This window comes from Dryas octopetala, chromosome 4 (genome assembly GCF_963921425.1).
Source record: "Dryas octopetala chromosome 4, drDryOcto1.1, whole genome shotgun sequence".
NCBI lineage: Eukaryota > Viridiplantae > Streptophyta > Magnoliopsida > Rosales > Rosaceae > Dryas > Dryas octopetala.
Genome location: NC_141369.1, coordinates 12,457,843 through 12,477,715, shown reverse-complemented (window position 1 = coordinate 12,477,715; position 19,873 = coordinate 12,457,843). Strand labels below are relative to the sequence as shown.

At 35.8% G+C, this 19,873-nt stretch overlaps 2 protein-coding genes across 2 annotated transcripts; one reads left to right on the top strand and one right to left on the bottom strand.

Moving 5' to 3' along the window:
• LPA3 (Low PSII Accumulation 3) lies at window positions 1–7,050 on the top strand. Its single transcript, XM_086242461.1, has 12 exons — window positions 1–435; window positions 1,498–1,528; window positions 1,979–2,071; window positions 2,151–2,213; window positions 2,532–2,643; window positions 2,810–2,895; window positions 3,860–3,918; window positions 4,016–4,118; window positions 4,205–4,265; window positions 5,538–5,620; window positions 5,718–5,798; window positions 6,489–7,050. Exons 1-12 carry the CDS (start codon window positions 95–97, stop codon window positions 6,546–6,548), a joined length of 1,173 nt encoding a protein of 390 aa, XP_086098587.1. The 5' UTR covers window positions 1–94; the 3' UTR covers window positions 6,549–7,050.
• Window positions 7,051–7,343: 293 nt separating this feature from the next.
• On the bottom strand, window positions 7,344–13,065 carry LOC147286925 (putative cyclic nucleotide-gated ion channel 7). The gene is made up of 7 exons (XM_086240856.1): window positions 12,978–13,065; window positions 11,603–12,188; window positions 10,947–11,162; window positions 9,902–10,206; window positions 8,934–9,045; window positions 8,384–8,620; window positions 7,344–8,045 (listed from the first exon to the last, which is right to left on the bottom strand). Exons 1-7 carry the CDS (start codon window positions 13,034–13,036, stop codon window positions 7,344–7,346), a joined length of 2,217 nt encoding a protein of 738 aa, XP_086096982.1. The 5' UTR covers window positions 13,037–13,065.
• Between the last annotated feature and the right edge of the window lie 6,808 nt (window positions 13,066–19,873).

The following is a 19,873-nucleotide window of genomic DNA, read 5'->3' as shown; positions in this document are numbered from 1 at the left end:
TGTTCAAATACCGACCAAAAAAATCTAATCCATTTCGGTTTCTTTTCCCTCCTCTCCCTCACAAGAAAACCAACCACCAAACGCTGGGATAGCCATGCCCACCATGGCCTTCTCCTCACAACCTTACATTCTCTCCCCACATTGCGCTGCTGGTCACCACTCTCTTATTCTCTCTCACACTTGTTTCTCTTCATTACCCAAAACCACTACTTCTACCCTCTTCACCTTCTCAAGTTTTCGAGCTCTTCCAAGATTCCCATTCAATACCAAAAGAGTCCAATGTGTTGACAAAGCCTCTTCAGCTTCAGGTCTTGATCCCAAGGCCGGAGTTCCAGTTTACAAGCCCAAGTCCTATGAGGTCCTTGCTGCTGATGCTGCAAATTCGCTTGCCTTTGCTCTTGAAGATGGAAAAACCCGCTTGGAGATTGATTTCCCGTAAGTCTTTTTGCTCTTTATGTTTGGATTGCTGAAAGGTTCTGGCTTTTGAGACAGTTGGGGAGAAGTTGTGGAAGGTTTTGAGGTGATATAGTTTATGTGTTTTTTTGGTCTTTGGGTTTTGTTTGTTTCATGAGAAATTAATAATTTTCAGAGTGACTTATCGATACCCATTTCGTTAATTTGGCTTGAAATGGTTTTATGAGCACAACCCAATTTAGAATTTTCACTTTTGAGCACGTTCCTTGAGTGCATTTAAATTAATTTGATTTCTCTTTTATTATTTTGCTTTTATTTCTCTTTCATTTGAATAATAAAGTCACAGCTTTCCCAGTCAGCTTCCATTCATATGTAAGTTTAATTGTGAAAGTAGCTTTCAGGATTACATATTGTTACTAAAAAGTTACTTAGTATTGTTAAATTCACATATGTTAAGTCATCATGCGTTGGGTGTGACTCTGCAAAATTGGTAAGGGAAGTCGAGCATTAACCAAGTGAAGCTTATGAATGATCCATAAGGAAATTTTAACAATAAAAATGTTGAGTACAATGTAATTTTGGGGTTGCGAATCTTGACGTGTTTGGCATTTTGAATAACCTGTCATCTTGGAGAAAGATGGAAAATATCTTACAAAGGTTGAGAAGCTTATCGCAATGAACAATGAATTGGAACAAGACTTTTGGGAAAATTTCTTGATAAAAAGTATCTAAATTTGGTCCAACTAGCAATGCCTGATAAAGAACACATCATTTTGGAAGTGCTTTAATGATACTGTACAGTATTATGGAAGTTACTTAACTAAGCTTTATATTTAATAGAATGAGGTTATGTAGTTTAGAGACTACTAGATCAACGGATTCCTTTTCCTATCAATTATATAGTTTGAAGGCTTCATTTTTCACCATGGAATTCCGTACTTTTTTACCATTTCTTCTTGAATGAAAATTTTGGTTAGATATGTGCTTATTTTTCCTACTGTCTAGGCTTTTGAGTGCTTCCATGTTTTCTCCTGATACTTGTTCTTTTTCTTGTATATTTTTCTTTTGAGCTTGTGCCTGCAGGCCCCTGCCTAGCAACATATCTTCCTATAAGGTACCTCTCTTTGCTATCAAGTTCGTAGTTAACTGAAGGACCCATCAGATTATTACCGCATGCTGTACTTAAGCCCCCACTCCCTCCCCCTCCCCCCGCCGATAAAAAGAAAAAGGTGTACTATAACCCAGTATCATTTTTAATTGTTGATGGCATCTTATCAATCAGAATGATAAGATGAAATCAACAAATATCAATCACAGTGATATTTGAAGATATTTCCTAGCCGTTGTAGAATTTTGTTCATGTTTCCTAGCCTATATAGAATTTTTGATGTATTTGGTGGATACCTTGTCCACTGACTAGTACTCTTTCATGTGTTTAATGAAAGTTTTGTTTCTCACCGAAAAAAAAAAAAAAAAAAAAAATCACAGTGATATAGCTTCTTGATGACACATAGCACTCTGAATACATGAGACATGATTTTCTCAAATTCCTAAACATGTAAAGGGGTCTTCAGATGAATTCATTGATGCCAACGTTCAACTTGCCTTGGCCGTTATAAGGAAGCTAAAAGAAAGAAGGGAAACAAGAGCTTGCATTGTAAGAAGAATCTTCCTTTCATATGGATGTTTTATATATTCTATCTGGAGAGTATATTAAATATTTCTTCTATATACAGGTGTTTCCCGATAAGCCAGAAAAACGAAGGGCCTCTCAGCTGTTTAAAACAGCTATCGACTCGGTAGAAAATTAACTCATAATTTTACTATTCTCTAATTGTCTTGTGTAACAGTTGCATCAGAATCTCCTCAGGCGATTAATTCATAATTGGTTTGGGGGGTTGGGATAAAATTTTGGAGTCACAATAAAATAAAATAAAAAGAGAAGTTAAAAATAGTAGTATACATTTAATACATTTTGAAAAAAATCATTGTTATCCCCATATATTTGAAGTATTAAAAAGTCTGTTATTTGTTTATACTGATATGTTATTGGCACAAGAACTCTTCAGTAACTAGACTTAAACAATAAACTCCTTATTTTGATTATTTCCTTTCAGATTGATGATATAAGCATAGGTTCCCTGGATGATGTCCCCGGTGGTCCAGTCACCATGTTCTTCAGATCCATAAGAAATACACTGGATTTTGATTTCGAAGATGAAAATGAAGGTAGGTATCTGACTCAAATGCTTTCTTGCTTTCCTTTTCTTAAATTTCATCTTAACTGAGGATTTTTACACCAATTTTCTTGCTTTCTTTGTTTTCCATGTATATGATCCATCTATGTACTAAACAGTATTAACTTTCATCTCTATGTTATCTCTTACAATTTCAGATCGCTGGGCATCCAATGAGGCACCCTCTCTTTATGTATTCATTAATTGTAGCGCGCGTGAACTTGCTCCAATAGAGAAGTATGTGGTATGGTCTCTTCAGTGTTAGTTCTCTCACCTATTTTGAATTGTTGACTTGCAATATGATTTCAAAATGATTTTATGAGTTTTATGCTTGATGGTTGTATACTTGTTTAAGTACCTGAATTCTTTCAATGTTTTTTCTTAGTTAGTCATAACTTTTTGTGGCTCATTATATCAGTGCACATTGGCCAATGATTATATTATGTAAGAATCAGTTTGATATGAGTCAATCTTTCAAATTCTGTACATTTATTTATTGGAATCTAAAGCCCACAATTCCTTGATCTAGAAAATCTGGTAGATGGACATAATTTGGTAGACATGTGAATGCATGTATGCATATGCACTGTATATAGGTTTCAACAACTTTGTTGATGTATCAAACTCAGATAAGCTATTTCAAGATATTGTACTTAAAATCTACAGAGGCCTAAACATTAAATGTGCAAATACTGGTTATTTAGTGATATATCAAATATGTACTCCCGTCTGCATTCCTGAATCCATGGTGTGTGGTTACTAACTACTGAGAAAAGATTGGGTGTCTTACACTTTAACCCTAACATGTAATCGTATGTGTATCTTTTACCATACATGTACTCTTATTTTTATGTATTTGCCAAATTCAGTTTGGAGAAGTCATAGTATCACTTTATATTGGAAATTGCTGGCTGCCTGAAACTGACCATGCACAATTTAAACTGAGAACATATATTAAAATGTTCAAGGTGTCGTATGCTGTTTCCCCATCACATATTCCTATGGCAGAGTCTCTAACTAATTTAGAACAGAGTCTAAAGGTGTTATCGTCTCATAAGTTTGAAGTTGTCTACAGCCTAAAGTTGACAATTTCACATGTTAATCATGAGAATGGTAATATGGCTAGCATTATCAAATCCTTTGATTATTGTGTAAAGTATTGTCGGTGTATTGCTCCTTTTCCTACTGTGACCCCTTGGGATTTGCAGGAAAAATTTGCCATGTCAACCCCAACGCTTCTATTTAATCTTGAACTTGATACATTGCGGTAATCATTGTGGCCTTCTTGACCATAGAATGAAATTTGATTTTGTTATGTTCTGAATATACTTCTCATTTTCAATTAGAGGCTGTTAATTATGCAGTGCTGACTTGGGCCTTTTCGGATTTCCAACCAAAGATTTGCATTACCGATTTCTTTCTCAATTTATTCCAGTCTTCTATATTCGAATAAGAGAGTACTCAAAGGTAAATTAAATTTATTTACCTTTCTTGATTGTTATCAATTTTCTTAACTCAAATTTTAGGTAACCATTTATTTGTTAACTCCTAAGACAGTAGCAGTAGCACCTTATATAGTGAATTACAGTGGAGCATTATTTCGCCAATACCCTGGTATGTAATATATTCTTAAAAACTGTCTTATATACCTGATTATTATTTATTCCTAATCTTATGGGCAATATCTTTCACTAAGGTCTTTCATTTTTTTTTTAATCTGAATCTTTGACTAAGGTTTATAATTTATTTTTTCACATAAATTGGAACACATCCTTAAATTGTTTAAATTATATAATGAGTTCTTGGAGGAACGATTAAAAAAATAATCAGAAGTTATTGTATGTTATGCTAACTTATAGATGCCCTATTATTGCGTGACGACGGTTTCTACCCTAGTGTTGGTCTGGACTTGATGAATAGCACATCAAGGGATTTGTCTAGAAATCATCTAAGAGCCATGAACAAAATTTATAACTCGTCATAAGCATGCCATGCAATATTTACTTGTTCGTTTTGGACATTTTACAGTTTGACTATTTTAGGACCTTACAGCTTGCAGAGTCATTTGATTCTCTTTGTTTTCTTTATTTCTTGAAGGTGCATATCTAGTCTGTACTCCCATAGTTTGTTCAGAAGAAATATAGAAAAAATAACTTAAATTGTCCTGGAAGTAATATTAAATTGCTGCTGATGGCTTCTCTGTGGGCAGGCATCTTTGTGTGTATTCATCTTGATGGGGGAAAGCTTTGATTTGATTTTAATTTTCATTTGTACTTGAGGGTGTTATTATGGTTTTGAGGGACATCTCTTTCATCCCACTTGTATCGTTTTATTTATGAATAAAATTTTGTTTCTTATTAAAAAAATGCTATTAATGCCAGTTTTCGAAATTCTACAAGTTAGTATATACACTATTTACTTCCATTATTTTTATGTTTTATTTTTGGAAAAAGAAGACTCTCAATTAAATGGCTATGTAAAAATTATAAAACAATTGACAGATCAGATTCTCACTGGACATTTAAAAAGTTTTTATGTTGCTACCTCTTTCAGTGTCATTTTGTCCCTTTTTTTCACGCCCATTGTTAATTATCTCCTCATCACTGGACATGAGTTGGGATTTGTTTTATGTTCTCTTCTGTGCATTAGCTGGTTCTGGACTGAAGCTGGTATTGGTTTATGTTTTCATTATGGATGCGATTAGTAACCCTAATGTTGCCTTATCAATGAGGGCTATTTCTGTACAATCAGCTTGTTTGTAGTTGTTCACCATGATTTTGTTGCACTAATTTATTCTGACAAACCCTAAACCCTTCATTTCAATATGGATATGTGCTTGGTCCAGCATGTAGTGGTATTTCTCTCATCTTTTTTCTGTTTGTGCAGGGCCTTGGCAGGTAATGCTTAAACAAGCAGATGGTTCTTATGCTTGTGTAGCAGAGAGTGCAACACGCTTCACGCTGGGTGAAGTATATATCTATCTCAAACTCCAAGAATCAGTTACTTTCTGTTAGTTGCAAGAATAATTTGTTATGCTTTCAGGCTGATTATTTGTGTGTTGTTTAGACCAAAGAGGAACTGTTGAGGGTCCTGGGACTGCAAGAGGACAAAGGAAGCTCACTGGAGTTTCTTCGTAGAGGCTACAAGGTTCCCTCTCTTTATCTTAATATAATTTAACTAGCCAACCCCCAATGTTCACTCTCTCTCTCTTTGTCTCTCTCCGTCTCTCTTTTACACACACATCACAATGTTTCTAACTCAAAACCACCCAAGCATGGAGAATTATTAAATCCAAAGCTCAAAGTGGTGTTTCCACGGAAATTGTGAGAAGGAGAGTACAAAATTTCTTTCATTTAACAAAAACTTTTCTGGTTTTAATGTCACTAAGCATATGAGCTGTAAATAGTGTATCCTCATTTAAGCACATTCTTGGTAAATGGTGTACCATGTTTCAGTTTTTGTTCTGTCTACCACACTAGCTCACTTTCATATAACAGTTTCATACACATCATTTAAGTTGTTGGTTCATGTTTAGAATTTCTCACTGCAAAATTTTCTGCTAATGTCTTATCATCTGTGGCTGAATATGAACCAACTGAAATGTAATTGAACCAATAGAGTTAAATGAAATAGACTAGTAATTTGAATGTCTTGTACTTGTAGCACCTTTTTCCTTGTGTATGGTCATTTCTCTTTCTTTATTTAAGTAATTTCAGAAGTTACCAGTTTCCCTCTTGAATATCCTTTTAAAAATTCAAATGCAAACACATACTAGGAAATGAAGAATGGTGACTTGAAAATCCATCAGAATAGTTATGTGATCTAATATTATTGCAGACTGCTACTTGGTGGGAAGAAGATGTTGAGTTGGAAGCATCTTCTGCTTGGCGTAACTGAGCAGCTGCAAGAGATTGATGTCACTGTTCCAGTGGATCGGGGATACCCAGTCGAATCGGATAATGCTCAGATGTAATCCAGGCATGACATTTTTCAGGAATTATTATGGTAAATGAGCCGAAATGAAGACCAGTCTACAAAAATGACTAATTTTTCAGAAGTTAGAAAATTATCCATTTTCGTATGGAGAAAATAACTTTATACCCCCTCTGCATGGGTCAAGATGAGGGTATAATGCACTCTCTCCATAAAAAAGAGTGAGTTTTCTACCTTTTGAAGAAAAAAAAAAAAGTGAATTTTTGCATAGTAATTTTTATTTTGGGTCATTTGACCATAAAAACCATGTTTTCCTCCTCTTTATTCCAAATTACATCAATGTAATATATTTCATCTATTTCTGTTTGAATTGAGCTCACCCTTGCGGGACTAGAGGCAATCTAGATTTCAAGTGCTTTTTAGTGTGGAGAAAATATTATAAATAAAATAAATTTCAGTGTCCAAATATTATCCATTATCTGGAACTTGACTGACCGTAATTCTACAAAGTTGAGGTAATTAAGCCTTTTTTATTCTAGAAATATAAACAATATGAATAATTTGCCTTTTTCTTTTTTCTTTTCTTACTTTCCTTGACAACATCACGTTTTAAATTTCCATTGGATGTTCAAAAGTAGAAGGAAACAAAAGTGGAAATGCCAAGGACATAATTTAGTGTTTCTTGAGTGATGGGTATAGGATAAAGGATCACTTTATACAGCCAGAGCTAGCAGACCCTCTTGAATTTTGAACAACAATTTAAAGACTGGGATTTGTATCATCATAAGCAGAGAAGTCAGGTTCAGGGGGCTTCTTCAGTATTAGCCTTCTGGTACTTGCACTGCGAACCCTATGACCACGAAGAGCATTTGCTGCAAAGCGGGTTGCAAGGATAGTGGCACCAAGCCCAGGTTTACCAGAACCACCTTGATCATCATCACCATCACCGTAGTCGAAGCCTTCTTCCTCCTCTCTACGCTGTTTTTCTGCCAATTTTCTCTTGTAGTGGCGCCACGCAGCTTGGATAAAGCAGGCTGCCCAAGTCCTCCACTGCTGTGAGTAGAAACGGAAGGTATACTGAACCTGTTTGCTATGAAGGTGCCTAAACTGACTGGCAACAAATTTCAACTCCTCGGCTTCTAAAGCAAAAGCTTCAACCTCAGTTAAGGCCTTCACCGTTCGAGTAGACAATGGTAAGTTAGAGCCAGATCTGGGGTCCAATGCCCATGTAAGGAGCTCTTCTCCACAAAAGTCTCCTTCTTTTAGCAAACCACTGTTGAAAAATCCACTCCTACCACCATCCGTAGTTACACTTTCGAGGTGACCACGTATGATGAATAACATATCAACAACTGGATCCCCTTCCCGAACTATGAAGGTGTTCTCTGTACATAAACTTGGTTTCAGACGCTCACAAATGGCATCAAGCAGCCGCTCATCCATAGTGGCAAAAAGAGGCACCTGCATACACAAACGTGTGAAATTAACTGTCTTCATAATACAGATTACAGAGTGCAGATATATATATGGGAAGACATGGGTGTGGAAGACCTATGAAGACTATATAAGGAAATTTGCAAATAAAAAGAGTTTCTGTGTGAGCTTAAACCTCCATGACCAACTGCTTCTTATAATTTGACTTGACCATTTTGAAGGAAGAACAATCTAATTAGTTCTTCAGAAAAGGTAGAACATAAGACCATTGGTCAGGAAAACGTATTCCTTATAAACATGTCTGCAGTAACATGATAATTAACGAGCAAGAATGAACAATAACAAAGGTGCAAGTGGATACTTACCCTTCTCACCAAATTCAAGCATAGATGTCGTTTAATGTCCCTTCTGAGATCCTTTGGCAGACTCTGGACAATGTTCTCCTCATCTACACCTCGAGTCTCCAACCACTTGTACTGATCATAGCGCCGGACCCTCTCCCTAAGCTCTTGTGGAAGCCAACGATGGTGCATCCACTGCTCAGAGTCACGCCTTTTAATCCTCATCTCCTCGAGACGAATCGTGAGAGACTGAAGGTAGGTCTGTTGAAATTTGATTAAACTTCAAACCTCAGAATATAAACTATAAAGCCACTAACTGATTTCAGATTATGCTAACTCAAAGTAGAAAGTGGAAACAAGTTTGCAGAATTATGGTCTGTTCCGTAAAAATAATTACTTGTGAATCTAATTGGTGCAATGTCATAGTAATGATTTGGATCAACAATGAACAACACTGTTCCCACTATGAAGGGACATGCTCTGTAATCAGCACCCTTATCTTCAACCAGGATTATATACTCATCCAAAGTGAAGGATATATATGAAGCATCCATAAGATTAAAGTAGAACTCACCTGTATATTTCCAATCAGAAGGGCAAAGAGGATAAGGCCAAAAATGCCTATCCATATGGAAAATAGAATCTCTAAAGAAAAGGTACTGGTTTGAAGCCCTTGGCCAAGAGTACTGTAGGAAGTGAAATAACAAGTTGCTGAAATTAATAAGACTTTAAGAACCCAAATCAGAACATTAGCAATATAGAATTTTCACTGAATTGTGAACGTAAAGATGATAGCTTAAAAGTTGATGATTATTGCATGCTAAACTTATCACATATGAAGGATGCATTAGTTCCAGATTGTTAATGTACGGAGAATTGATATCAAGCTAACACCCTCTCTCATGTGCAGCCCCATCCTGCATGTGTCAGGTTTTCACTTTGATCTTCAAAGTTATAATCCATGAATAAGCTAGGTGACAATTACCATATACAACATGTGATGACACTAATTTTATGACCTCTGACTAACAAAACCAAGTTCAAGTATTCAAACTGTGGCAGTCTTTAACAATTTATTTTGGAGAGATCATACCTAAGAATCTAGTTTAAAAACTTCAAATGTTGACCTGATTCCAGTACTACCTAAGGAACTGATCGATGGACGATACCGAAGATTTATTACTAATTGTTAATAAAAAAACACAGTTCAAATTTAATTTAATCAACTAAATAAAAGAAGCCTTTAGACCTGGGCTAATCAGGTGAGCTAATAGAGCTCATGCTTTGCTAGTTGTGAGCCCAAGAAAGGGTGCCAATTGATCTGTCATGGATGCAGTACCCTTAAAACATCAGATGGAAGCTCCTTTCTAATTATTAGATGCCTAAAATGAAGTTGAACTAATCTTATCAGAAAGAGTATAAATAAAAAGAATGGTGTAATTATTCACTTTTGCCTGGACCTAGAACATGAGCTAGTACATATATATCAAAGTGCCAAAAAACAAACAACTTTCAAATATTGTTGATACAGGAGTGACATACCTCAAATTTTTCAGTCCCCACCACAAACAGTATAAAAATTTGGGGAAGAATTCGTCAGTCGAAATGACCTGTGAAGATATGGCCGTTTCAAAGATTCCAAAATTAAATGGTGGATGGTCACCTTCAGGGTTGCAGCTGTTATTAAGAACATCCACACTGATTGATCTCCATTCATCGTATCCTTCTAATCCCTTATTGCCACAGTACAAGAATTCTATCTTACATTTTCCACTACCAATACAAGCATTTCGCCAACATGTGTCATAGCGTTCTACAGATAATAAGTACCAGGCAGCCCCAGTGACCTGTAAAATTTTATCTAGCAGTGGTCAAATAAATTCAATAAATTGCTTAAGACACCCTATAAGGTATTACGGCATTACGTATTTCTGCCAGTAATATTCAGAAGATAAAATTTTATCAGATGTAGAGATTCAAATTTCAAACCTTAATAAAAACTTAAAATTTTTCAAACCAACAAATAAGTGGGCAATGAGGATTGCATATTTTGAACGCATGACTTCCTGCAACCATGGCTTTGTTACCATGTTAGCAAGAACTAATTTTAATCAAATTCTACTTAAAACACATTGCTTTGGTCCAGATATTCGTGGATAATAATCTCTCTTCCAGGAATAAAAGAACCAAAAAAATTACTCATAATTTCAAAGACAGTTATTATCTTTGCAAATTTTAAGGTGCCAACTCTACATAGCCAAATTATGTCAGTCAAACACCACAGTCCTACTGTACAATTTCTCTTAGTGGTTGAACAAAGGAAAGTGCATTTATGATGATTCAATGTGAAACAAACAGTTCGAATACATATCCCAGTGTAGCATACTCCAATATAGTCACAGGCCGAGCTAACAAGCAATGGAACTCGACAGTAGCTGGACACTCTAAGTAGCAATCTCAAGGAAACAAGCAAGAATGATGGGATGTCAACCCCACAAAAAGCAAAGAGAGAGATGGCAACCCGCAATGGGGATGGGTTATGCAGTAAAACAGTATGCTTACTATGTAACATGAGGATAACACTTACTTGAGAAGCAAGCAAAAACCAAAGCAAATAGTATGCAGCCCCGGCCCAAGCACTTTCGGCGAAGGCACCTGCACTCTTTTTAAGGTCTGAATTTAAAGCTAATAACCGGATAAATCTTGGCACTAATTGAAACCAGACAATCCATAGTAATGCCTGTTTCGTACTCAATACCGTTGTTGAACCTTTTGATCCATGCAAGAATAACCAGACCACAATCTGCAGATAGTGAAACAAGATAAATCCAAGAACCACCATTTTCTATGCCAAAGTTTATTGCTATCCAAATTAGCTGATTGAATGTATAATCAAGCCATTGGAGTAGTAATGCTACTGAAGTAACAAATAATGTATGAAGCATTTAAACGTCTACAAGACAGTACAATCATGATGAAAGAAATCCATGACCTCTGATGTAGGGAGGAATTGTGTTCAAAACAAAAATGGATTAATGAACAGAAATATCAGTCAAGTGCTATATGTGGCAACTGGAAACCACACTGGTTGAGACCCCCACGACTATCCATAATCATTTTGTTAATCAACTATATCATTCCTTAAACATAAGAATGAAAAAAATGCTTTAAATATAAGAGAAAGAAAGCTCTGTATTCAAAAATGCAAGCAATCTAGTAGAAATTGAGCAGAGTTTTTCAAACCTGAGGTAAGGGCAGCACTGAAGCAAAATCAACGAAGAAATAACGGTGTAGATATCGGTTTGCTATCTGTGCAGGATCTATCACAAGTTCACCTCTTCCAAACACCCGAGATGATGGTGCAATATAAGCTGTGCGAAATTGTAAAGCCATGCGAATAAGGTAGAAAGCATCTATTAAAGTCCGCAAAGTTATAGTTGTGTCTGCTAACTTTGTATCAATAGAGAGGCAATCGTCGCCATGAACGAAGATTGGAAGATAAAAGAACAAAGGATCAATGGATATTGCAAAGATACATGCTATGACAAAAAGCCTGTTCCATAGCAGGAGGGACTTGTCTTGTGGGTCAAATATCTTTTTATCAGACACTCTAAGGTCTTCTGGGAACACTGCACGGGTGACCCCAGTTTTTAATGATCTACCAAATGTCATTAGTCCATCTGATCCCCTCTGAATTCCATACTTCAATGATTTTGATGATATTTTCCTTTCACGCCCAGTAAAAGGTAATGCCTCAACACTAAATCCGCATCTCTTCATTTTCTCGGTACTAGAACTCACCGACGCTGAAGAATCCAACTCATCCAACCTACAGATGCATGACAACATCCATATGCCAAAATCATAATTATAGAGAAAACCAACTACGGCAATACATGCAATAACTAGAATTCAACCATTACCTTCTTGGGACAAAGAGATATAGAATCTGTGGCATCTATTCTACAATTTTTCTTTTTGAGAGATGCTATATCTTAGACACCAGTTAATATTCTAGTTGTATGCATATGGACAATACATACCTATATGGTTCTAGGCACAATTATATTGCATAAATGTATATTAACTGTGAGCATCTGCAAAAATTTACCAGAAGCTTAGTTTCACTCATTAAATAATAGATGGACTACATCAAGCTTCTCTGATGGTGAATTAGAAGTCATGGCTTATGGATAAGTAAACATTATAAGATCAATCCATCATCAAAATGAGAAATCCTTCACATTTTATGTAAAGCTGAAATGTGTCATGGTCTCAGGGATATGGTACAGTTCAATCACCACTTCTATAAGGATGTATTCTAGGAGAAACAAAATGCCATCAATCAATGTATCATGAAGAATCCTTTGGAACAACTTTTAAAGGCTATCAGCTGCAAACCACCTGAAAATTTGTCAATGCTAAGCTCTTTTTTTTTTTTTTTGGCTCAAACGTGGTACAATTCAGTGTTTACATTGCTAAGGGTTCATTAAGCAAAGTTATTGACTCAAACTCTCAGATAAGACCCATATGTCTACAATTATAATCTCTTGAAGAAAAAAGGAAAAACAGAAAGCAAAAGAAAAGGAATAGTAGATATAAAGCACATTCCATATACCTCACAAATTTCTCCTTCTGGCCACCAATATACTGTGACTTGCCAGCACAATCAAACATTTTGTACAATCGGTTACATAGATACCAGACTAGAATGTGAGAATTCACAGGATAGTCTCAAGTCAAGTCACTGGGTGGCATAAAAAAGCACAAATTTCAATCAGTAAAAATTATTCCATCGGAACAAACAGATGAAATTCTGCCAAATACATTAAAAAGCAGAAGAAAAAACTACACTTAAGTCTCTGAGCTTTGAATGCATAGCTGATTCACAAAAAAGAAATGAAACTAGACAGAATAGAATGCAGTTACTTATCTATAACCTTTATATAACAACATTGTAGTCATGCACTCATGCTTCAGTATCAATTTTTTTGGCCTATCATGCCTCAGTATCCGATCACTAGTTCTTTTGAAAGTCAAATAAAATTAACAAAACAACATGGTAATCATGCTTCAATATCTTCCATGCTGTGTGCCATGTTGCTCTGCCTTAGAGATTGATATTTCTACTTCAGGTGATCTTTATGTGTCTTATTTAACTTTATTTCATGGTTGTCTTTAATTAAACTTTGCTTGTCCTTTTTTCCTTTTCTCAGCTTTCACTTTCCCGAAAAAAGAAGACAAGAATAAGAAAGAAAATGAGAGACATATAAAAGAGGAGAGAATCATGAGCCTGGAGGGTTGCAATGAAGCATACAAAATGTGTAGCCAAGACCAAACCCAACTAGGCCCCAAGAAAGTAGTTCCATTTAACAAAATCGTAGAAGCCATCTTGCTTGTTTGAGTTATTCTGATCTTAGTAGAAACTTGGCCCCTAACCGTTATATGATTCTCAAAAGACCCCCATTTATCATTCTTTGTTCCAAAATGCCTTAACCCAACAAACCATCCATGCAGTCCCATATCAATTTTTAATTGCTAGTTCTAATTCCCAAGTTTCTAAATTGTACAGGAGAAATTTGAATATTTGATAGCAAATTTTTTCACTTTTTTAGATTTTATCCATTAATTAAAGTGCTCTTTTGTTCCATTTGCTATCAATGATCCATGTCTTTGGCATTGCACAGGATTGTATCATGAGCTCAATGTACCCCATGATCCCATCTTAAATTAACAGAAACCTCATTGAAATCAACTATCATGATCTATCATCTAACATATGGTAGTTGAAATTGAACAAAAAAATCCAACAGAAAAAAAAGGGAATTCAACTTGTTTTCACATAATTTTAAACATTGAAACCAGAATAAAGAATAAAAGAACCAACAAATATACTGAGGATGAACTTACATTGATAATATAAGCTTTGATTCTCTGAAGATATTGTAAAGATTAGGGTTTGAGAAGGAGATAGAAGAAGGTGGGAGATTACGAGAGAGAAAGGTGGGGAGAGTCCGACCGTTATAACGGTTATGTGAACAAGTACCACCCAAAATATAAAGCATGATCAAGTCTAGTCGGTACCTTTGCTCTTCTATTTTAAATCTAATGAAAATATAGATTAAATACTAAATGCCAATTTTTTTTTTTTAAAACAGCACATGGTTGTTATTTTTTTTAGTTGAATTACTAATCAAATTTAATTTAATTTAATTTAGATTAGGTACTAATTTTGGGTCTAAAGTGTTATGAGATTGTTCATAGACTCATCCTTTATCACTCACCACCCTCTCGCCAAGTGCCAGCCAACTTTCGGCCGACCAGCCAATATTTTTTTTCGACACAACTGTTACAGTCAAGGCTTATTTCATTCATTAATTTTTCGGCATTGTATTTTGATTTAAGACTTATGTATCAGTGTTTAGTTTTTAACTTTTTAAGTTGTAGGGCTTTAACCTTAAAAATCTAAAACCTTAACTCGTATATAAACCTTAAACTTTTATGAATTTTTTATAATCACAATTTTGTACCTACATAGATAGCATCGTTAGGGTCAAAATCTCAAAGCATTTGATGTTTAGTCTTAAAATAAGTTTTAATAATAGTACTTAACCAAAAAAATTTGAAATTTCTTGGAAGCCAAAGTGGGAGTCAAACTTTCATAGCACCCAACTTTTTTTGTCCCATTTATCTTCCAATCAGTTAAAGTTTTATGTTTTAAAAAAAAAAAAAAAATTTATAAGGTTTATTAATGTAGGGCCAGGGGAAAAAGTGATAAAAAGATGAGTTTTTTTATTTTAAAGTCTAAAATGAAAAATTCACTAATTGGCCGGCCCACTTGTAAAAACACAATGACTAGCCGGTCCACTTTAATGAGTCAAGCACTTGGTACAATCCAGCGAGCGCTCAACATGGTCACCGAGCACTCAGCAAAATGTCATTGTGCGCTCTAAAATTATCACAGTTAAATAGTGGCAATCATTATTATTGTATGACATTAGTTATTTAAATTGCGTAAAGGCCCTATAAATTGTCACTGTATGACAGTAGCAATTTTTCTATTTTTTTTTTTTTTAACTTACCAAGCACTCAGCACCAAAAACTTAAAATATAATATTACGTGGGCTTTATTTATACAAAATGAACATATACATCATTCTGATTTTTTAAGTGATTTTATTTATTCGTCAATATATATATATGTATATATATATATATATATGAGGGCCCTTTCAAAAAGGGATCCCTATTTAGTGTTAAATGAGGGATCACTTCGTGGGGCCCACACGAGTCGTTTTGTGTTAATCCGAACTGTCCATTTTTTACATTTTCATTGATAGATCATCTCTGCAAAAAATCAGCCAAATCGGGAATCGCTTACCCGTTAGATTAAGCGGTCAAAGTTTAGGTGTTTATAGAGGAATTTGTTGTTCGTCTATTTGTTTTGAACTTTGACCACTTAAACAAAAGAGTAAATGATTTTCGATTTGGTAATCCCTCATTTAATAAGAGATCCCTTATTGAAATGGCTCTGTTATATATATATACAGGCTCTTTCTATTGAGGTATACCTCAACTTATTTATGTTGAGGTATGATCTTGTTGGGGCCCACACGAGTTTTTTTTTTTTGTCGATCCGAACCATTCAATTTTTACATCTCCATCGATAGATCATCCTTGCAAAAAATTAGCCAAATCGGAAATCATTTGTCTATCTAATTTTGATAAAACAAATAAACGAACCAAATATTTTCGATTAAATCGTTCATTTGTTTGATCAAAGTTAGATAAGAAAATGATTTCTGATATATATATATATAAGGATTATCTTCATTGATAGATCATTCTTACAAAAAATTAGTCAAATCAGAAATCATTTGCCTATCTAAATTTGATAAAACAAATGAACGGTTTCATTGAAAATATTTTGTTCGTCCATTTATTTGATCAAAGTTAGATAGGCAAATGATTTCCGATTTAGCTAATTTTTTGCAATGATGATCTATCAATGGAGATGTAAAAAATGAACGGTTCAGATCAACACAAAACGGCTCGTGTGGGACCTAATAGAGTATATCTCAACATAAATAAGTTGAGGTATATCTCAACAGAAGGAGCCTGTACATATATATGCAACAAGATTTTGGCTTTAAGAAAAGAAAAGTATAAGCAACTGGAAAAGCCAAATGGTAGAAAACTAACATACGGTGCAGGAGTAGGAGTAATCAAGTATAGGCTAAAGCCAAGGGCTGTCCCAGTGTAGATCTACTGACTCTTCTAGTCTTCTTTGCCTTAATAAGTGTCCAATTTCTAGTGCATATTTTTAGAGGGCTGCTATTTGCACACCCTCTTTTTTCTTTTTGCACACCCCTTTTGAAAAAAAAAAAAAAAAGCCTCAAGAAAAATACCACTTTAACCCTCCCCTCACCCACACACCCCATTCCCATCCCCCCCTCTATTTTTTCTCACGTTCACACCCCCCTCCCCCTGTTTTTTTTTTTTTTTTTCTTCTTCTTCTCCAGCCAGCCAGCCAGCCCATCCATCTTTCTCAAGCTTGCACAGCCACGCCCACCACCATTCTCCCTCTCTCTACCATCTCTGCCGACCACCCCAGCCCCGCCCCAGCCCACCCCAACCCAGGCCCGACCACCCCAACCCCGCCCCTTCTCACCCCAACCCAGCCCCGACCACCCCAGCGGCTTCCAACCACCGGCGTGCCCTTCTCTCTCTCTCTCTCTCTCTCTCTCTCTCTCTCTCTCTCTCTCTCTCTCTCTCTCTCTCTCTCTCTCTCTCTCCGAGTAGCTGGTTCGGCGGGCACTTGCCGAACGGGTCCTTGATGTTCGGTGGGTACCTACCGAACAACACTCACATCGTTCGGCGGATGCCTGCCGAACGAGTGTGACATTTTCGGCGGGCCAGTGTCGAACGGATGCGCAGCTGCGCGCGGGAGGAGAGAGAGAGGAGGTGCTGCTGCTACAGGGCTGGGGTGCGGGAGGGAATGAGGTGGTCCGGTGAGGGGCTGAGTGGGTGGGTCGGGGCTGGGGTGGGCTGTGAGGGGTGGTCAGAGCTGGGTTGGGGTGGGCTGGGGAAGAGAGAGAGGAGGTGGTGCTGCGGGGGGGGTCGGTGCAGGGGCTGAGGGGCTAGGTGGGTTGGGTGGAGGGGGGAGGCCGGAGGGGGAGGGAGGGAGGGGTGGGTCGGGTGAGGGGGTTGAGGGGCTGGCTGGCTGGTTGGGTGGAGGGGCTGGCTGGCTGGCTGGAGAAGAAGAAGAAGAAAAAAAAAAAAAAAACAGGGGGAGGGGGGTGTGAACGTGAGAAAAAAGAGAGGGAAAGAGGGGAGGGTGTGTAATGAAATGAGGGTATTTTGGTAATGGGTTGGGTGTGTGTTGAGAGGTTTTGAATTTGAGGTAAGTGTGTGGGGTGTGTAGGAGAAAAAAAGGGAAAAAGGGTGTGCAAAAAGAAAAAAAGGGGTGTGCAAATAGCAGCCCTCTATTTTTAAGTGTTTGGACTTAATAATTTGGCCGGGTTTGGACTGATGGGCTTTACTTATAGAATCTAGCATTGGGCTTTCCTTATAATAACTAGTTTATATATTTATTTTAAAAAAGGAGCCTTATTGGAAAAGGCAAAACCCATGAGTTGGAATCCCACAAAATAAATTCTCTCCACTAGGTCCCCCTTAATTTTCCCCTCATCTGTCCTCCCTTCCCTAATTTGCAGAACCTCATACTTTGGTCCCTAAAAGTTTAACATTATGTATATGAATAATGTGTTTTCTTCTTATACTTTCTCAAACATGGAAAATTGAACATATTTTTTTTTTAGTTGGGGGGAAGGGGATCGAACTTAGATGCATTGTGAGTAATTCTACGGCCCTTCCAACTGCAAATAGATATTTAGTAAGTAGTCTCTTCTACCAAAAAAAATAAATTTAGTAGCTAGTCTCCAAATATATTTTCTTTATCCAAAAGCATTTAATAAGGATTTTCATAATTTGTAGTCTCATTTTTGGTGTTTTTAAATTTGTGGTCCATCATATTTGATGTTTATTAAATATTAACTATCCAATAAAAAAAGAGCTACAATTTACTTAGGTTTGGGGTGTTTTATAACTTGCACCCTATGGTTTCAATTTAGTACTTAACGTTTTGATTTACCTATATTTCACTACTGTTATATTTTTTATTGTCTAATTATACGTTAATTAATGACTTGATAGTTGTAGATCCCACATTTTTGCCACCCTGTAAGGCCGAATGACCTCTTTGCATGTGCATTTTTAGTACATCAAGTTTGATATAGATTTTGGGAAGTCGTTCAAGAACCAAAAATTCATATGAAACTGCAGAAGCACTTCTTATGAAGCAGTCTGGGAGATCGTTCAGCCTTACAAATCAATAAAATGTGGGATGTGCAATTGCCACGTCATCAATTAATATCTGATTAGATAATCAGACAGACTACAATAGTGAATTGTAAGTAAATCAAAACATTAGATACTAAATTGAAACCATATGATGTAAGTTGTGAAACCCCTCAACTTTAGGGGTGTAAGTTGTAATTTGTTCTTAAAATTTGCCATCCATGCATATCTTTTTTAAATTTCTTTTTTCTATTTTTTTTTTCAAAAATTAGGATTTATTAGGATAGGCTTAGTAAGTTAGTATGATTTATAGATTCAGGCTTTAAGATGTAGGGTTATATTGATGCAACAATCAGTGAGTTACATTCTTGTGATTGTCACTAGTTACATTTAAAAGGGAAAATGCATTTAGCTTAATTAATGTCACTGAGTTACAATTGACAGAGACTTATTTTTACTAAAAATATGGTTGAAGGCCAGGCTTTTGGATAAGAAAATGCAGGCAAGGAACTTATCATTAAATGGGCGAAAGTTAAGGACATATAAAAAAAGAAAAAGAAAGAAAAGAAAGAAAAAGTAAAAAAGAATACAAAAGCAAGGAAAGGCTGACTAGGCTTTAGCTTAGCCTAAAGAAAAAAGAGCAGTTTTGCTTATCTCCTTTAACTCAGGTTTATACTCACCTCCCATTTAAAATGCTACTATGTGTTTAAAAAACTAATCATGAGTTAATATATTATATTTAATTATTTTTAATATTATAATAATGAGAGAGAAAAATAATTTGACAGCTCTTTTTTACTTTTACCCTTATTTTTTATTACTCAACTTTTTTTCACTTTTTTATTACCCATTAATTTCTCTCTTCTCTTTTATTTAATTATTTCTAATAATTTTTGAAATAAATTAAATAAAAGAGAAGAGAGAAGTTAATTATTTCTAATAATATATATTGTGCCGATGATGTTACTGGAAATAGCACTAGGAACAATTGATATATATTATAGATATATGAAAATGGAAAAGCCTACTGATATTTGGTGGATGCATATGAAAATCAAAAAGCAATTATAGTTTAAGACTATAATCATTAATCATTGGGTTTGGCATTCAATCAAAGGAACAACAAAACTCTTTCAAATCTTCCAAGCTTTTCTA

Excerpts from the sequence above, each read along its gene's own strand:
- LPA3 (XM_086242461.1), top strand. The coding sequence starts at position 95 with ATGCCCACCATGGCCTTCTCCTCACAACCTTACATTCTCTCCCCACAT. Across the intron at positions 2,214-2,531 it reads TTAAAACAGCTATCGACTCG|ATTGATGATATAAGCATAGG; the intron begins GTAGAAAATTAA and ends ATTTCCTTTCAG. Across the intron at positions 2,644-2,809 it reads TTTCGAAGATGAAAATGAAG|ATCGCTGGGCATCCAATGAG; the intron begins GTAGGTATCTGA and ends TTACAATTTCAG.
- LOC147286925 (XM_086240856.1), bottom strand. The coding sequence starts at position 13,036 with ATGTTTGATTGTGCTGGCAAGTCACAGTATATTGGTGGCCAGAAGGAG. Across the intron at positions 12,189-12,977 it reads CAGAAGGAGAAATTTGTGAG|GTTGGATGAGTTGGATTCTT; the intron begins GTATATGGAATG and ends ATGCATCTGTAG. Across the intron at positions 10,207-10,946 it reads GGTTTTTGCTTGCTTCTCAA|GTCACTGGGGCTGCCTGGTA; the intron begins GTAAGTGTTATC and ends AAAATTTTACAG.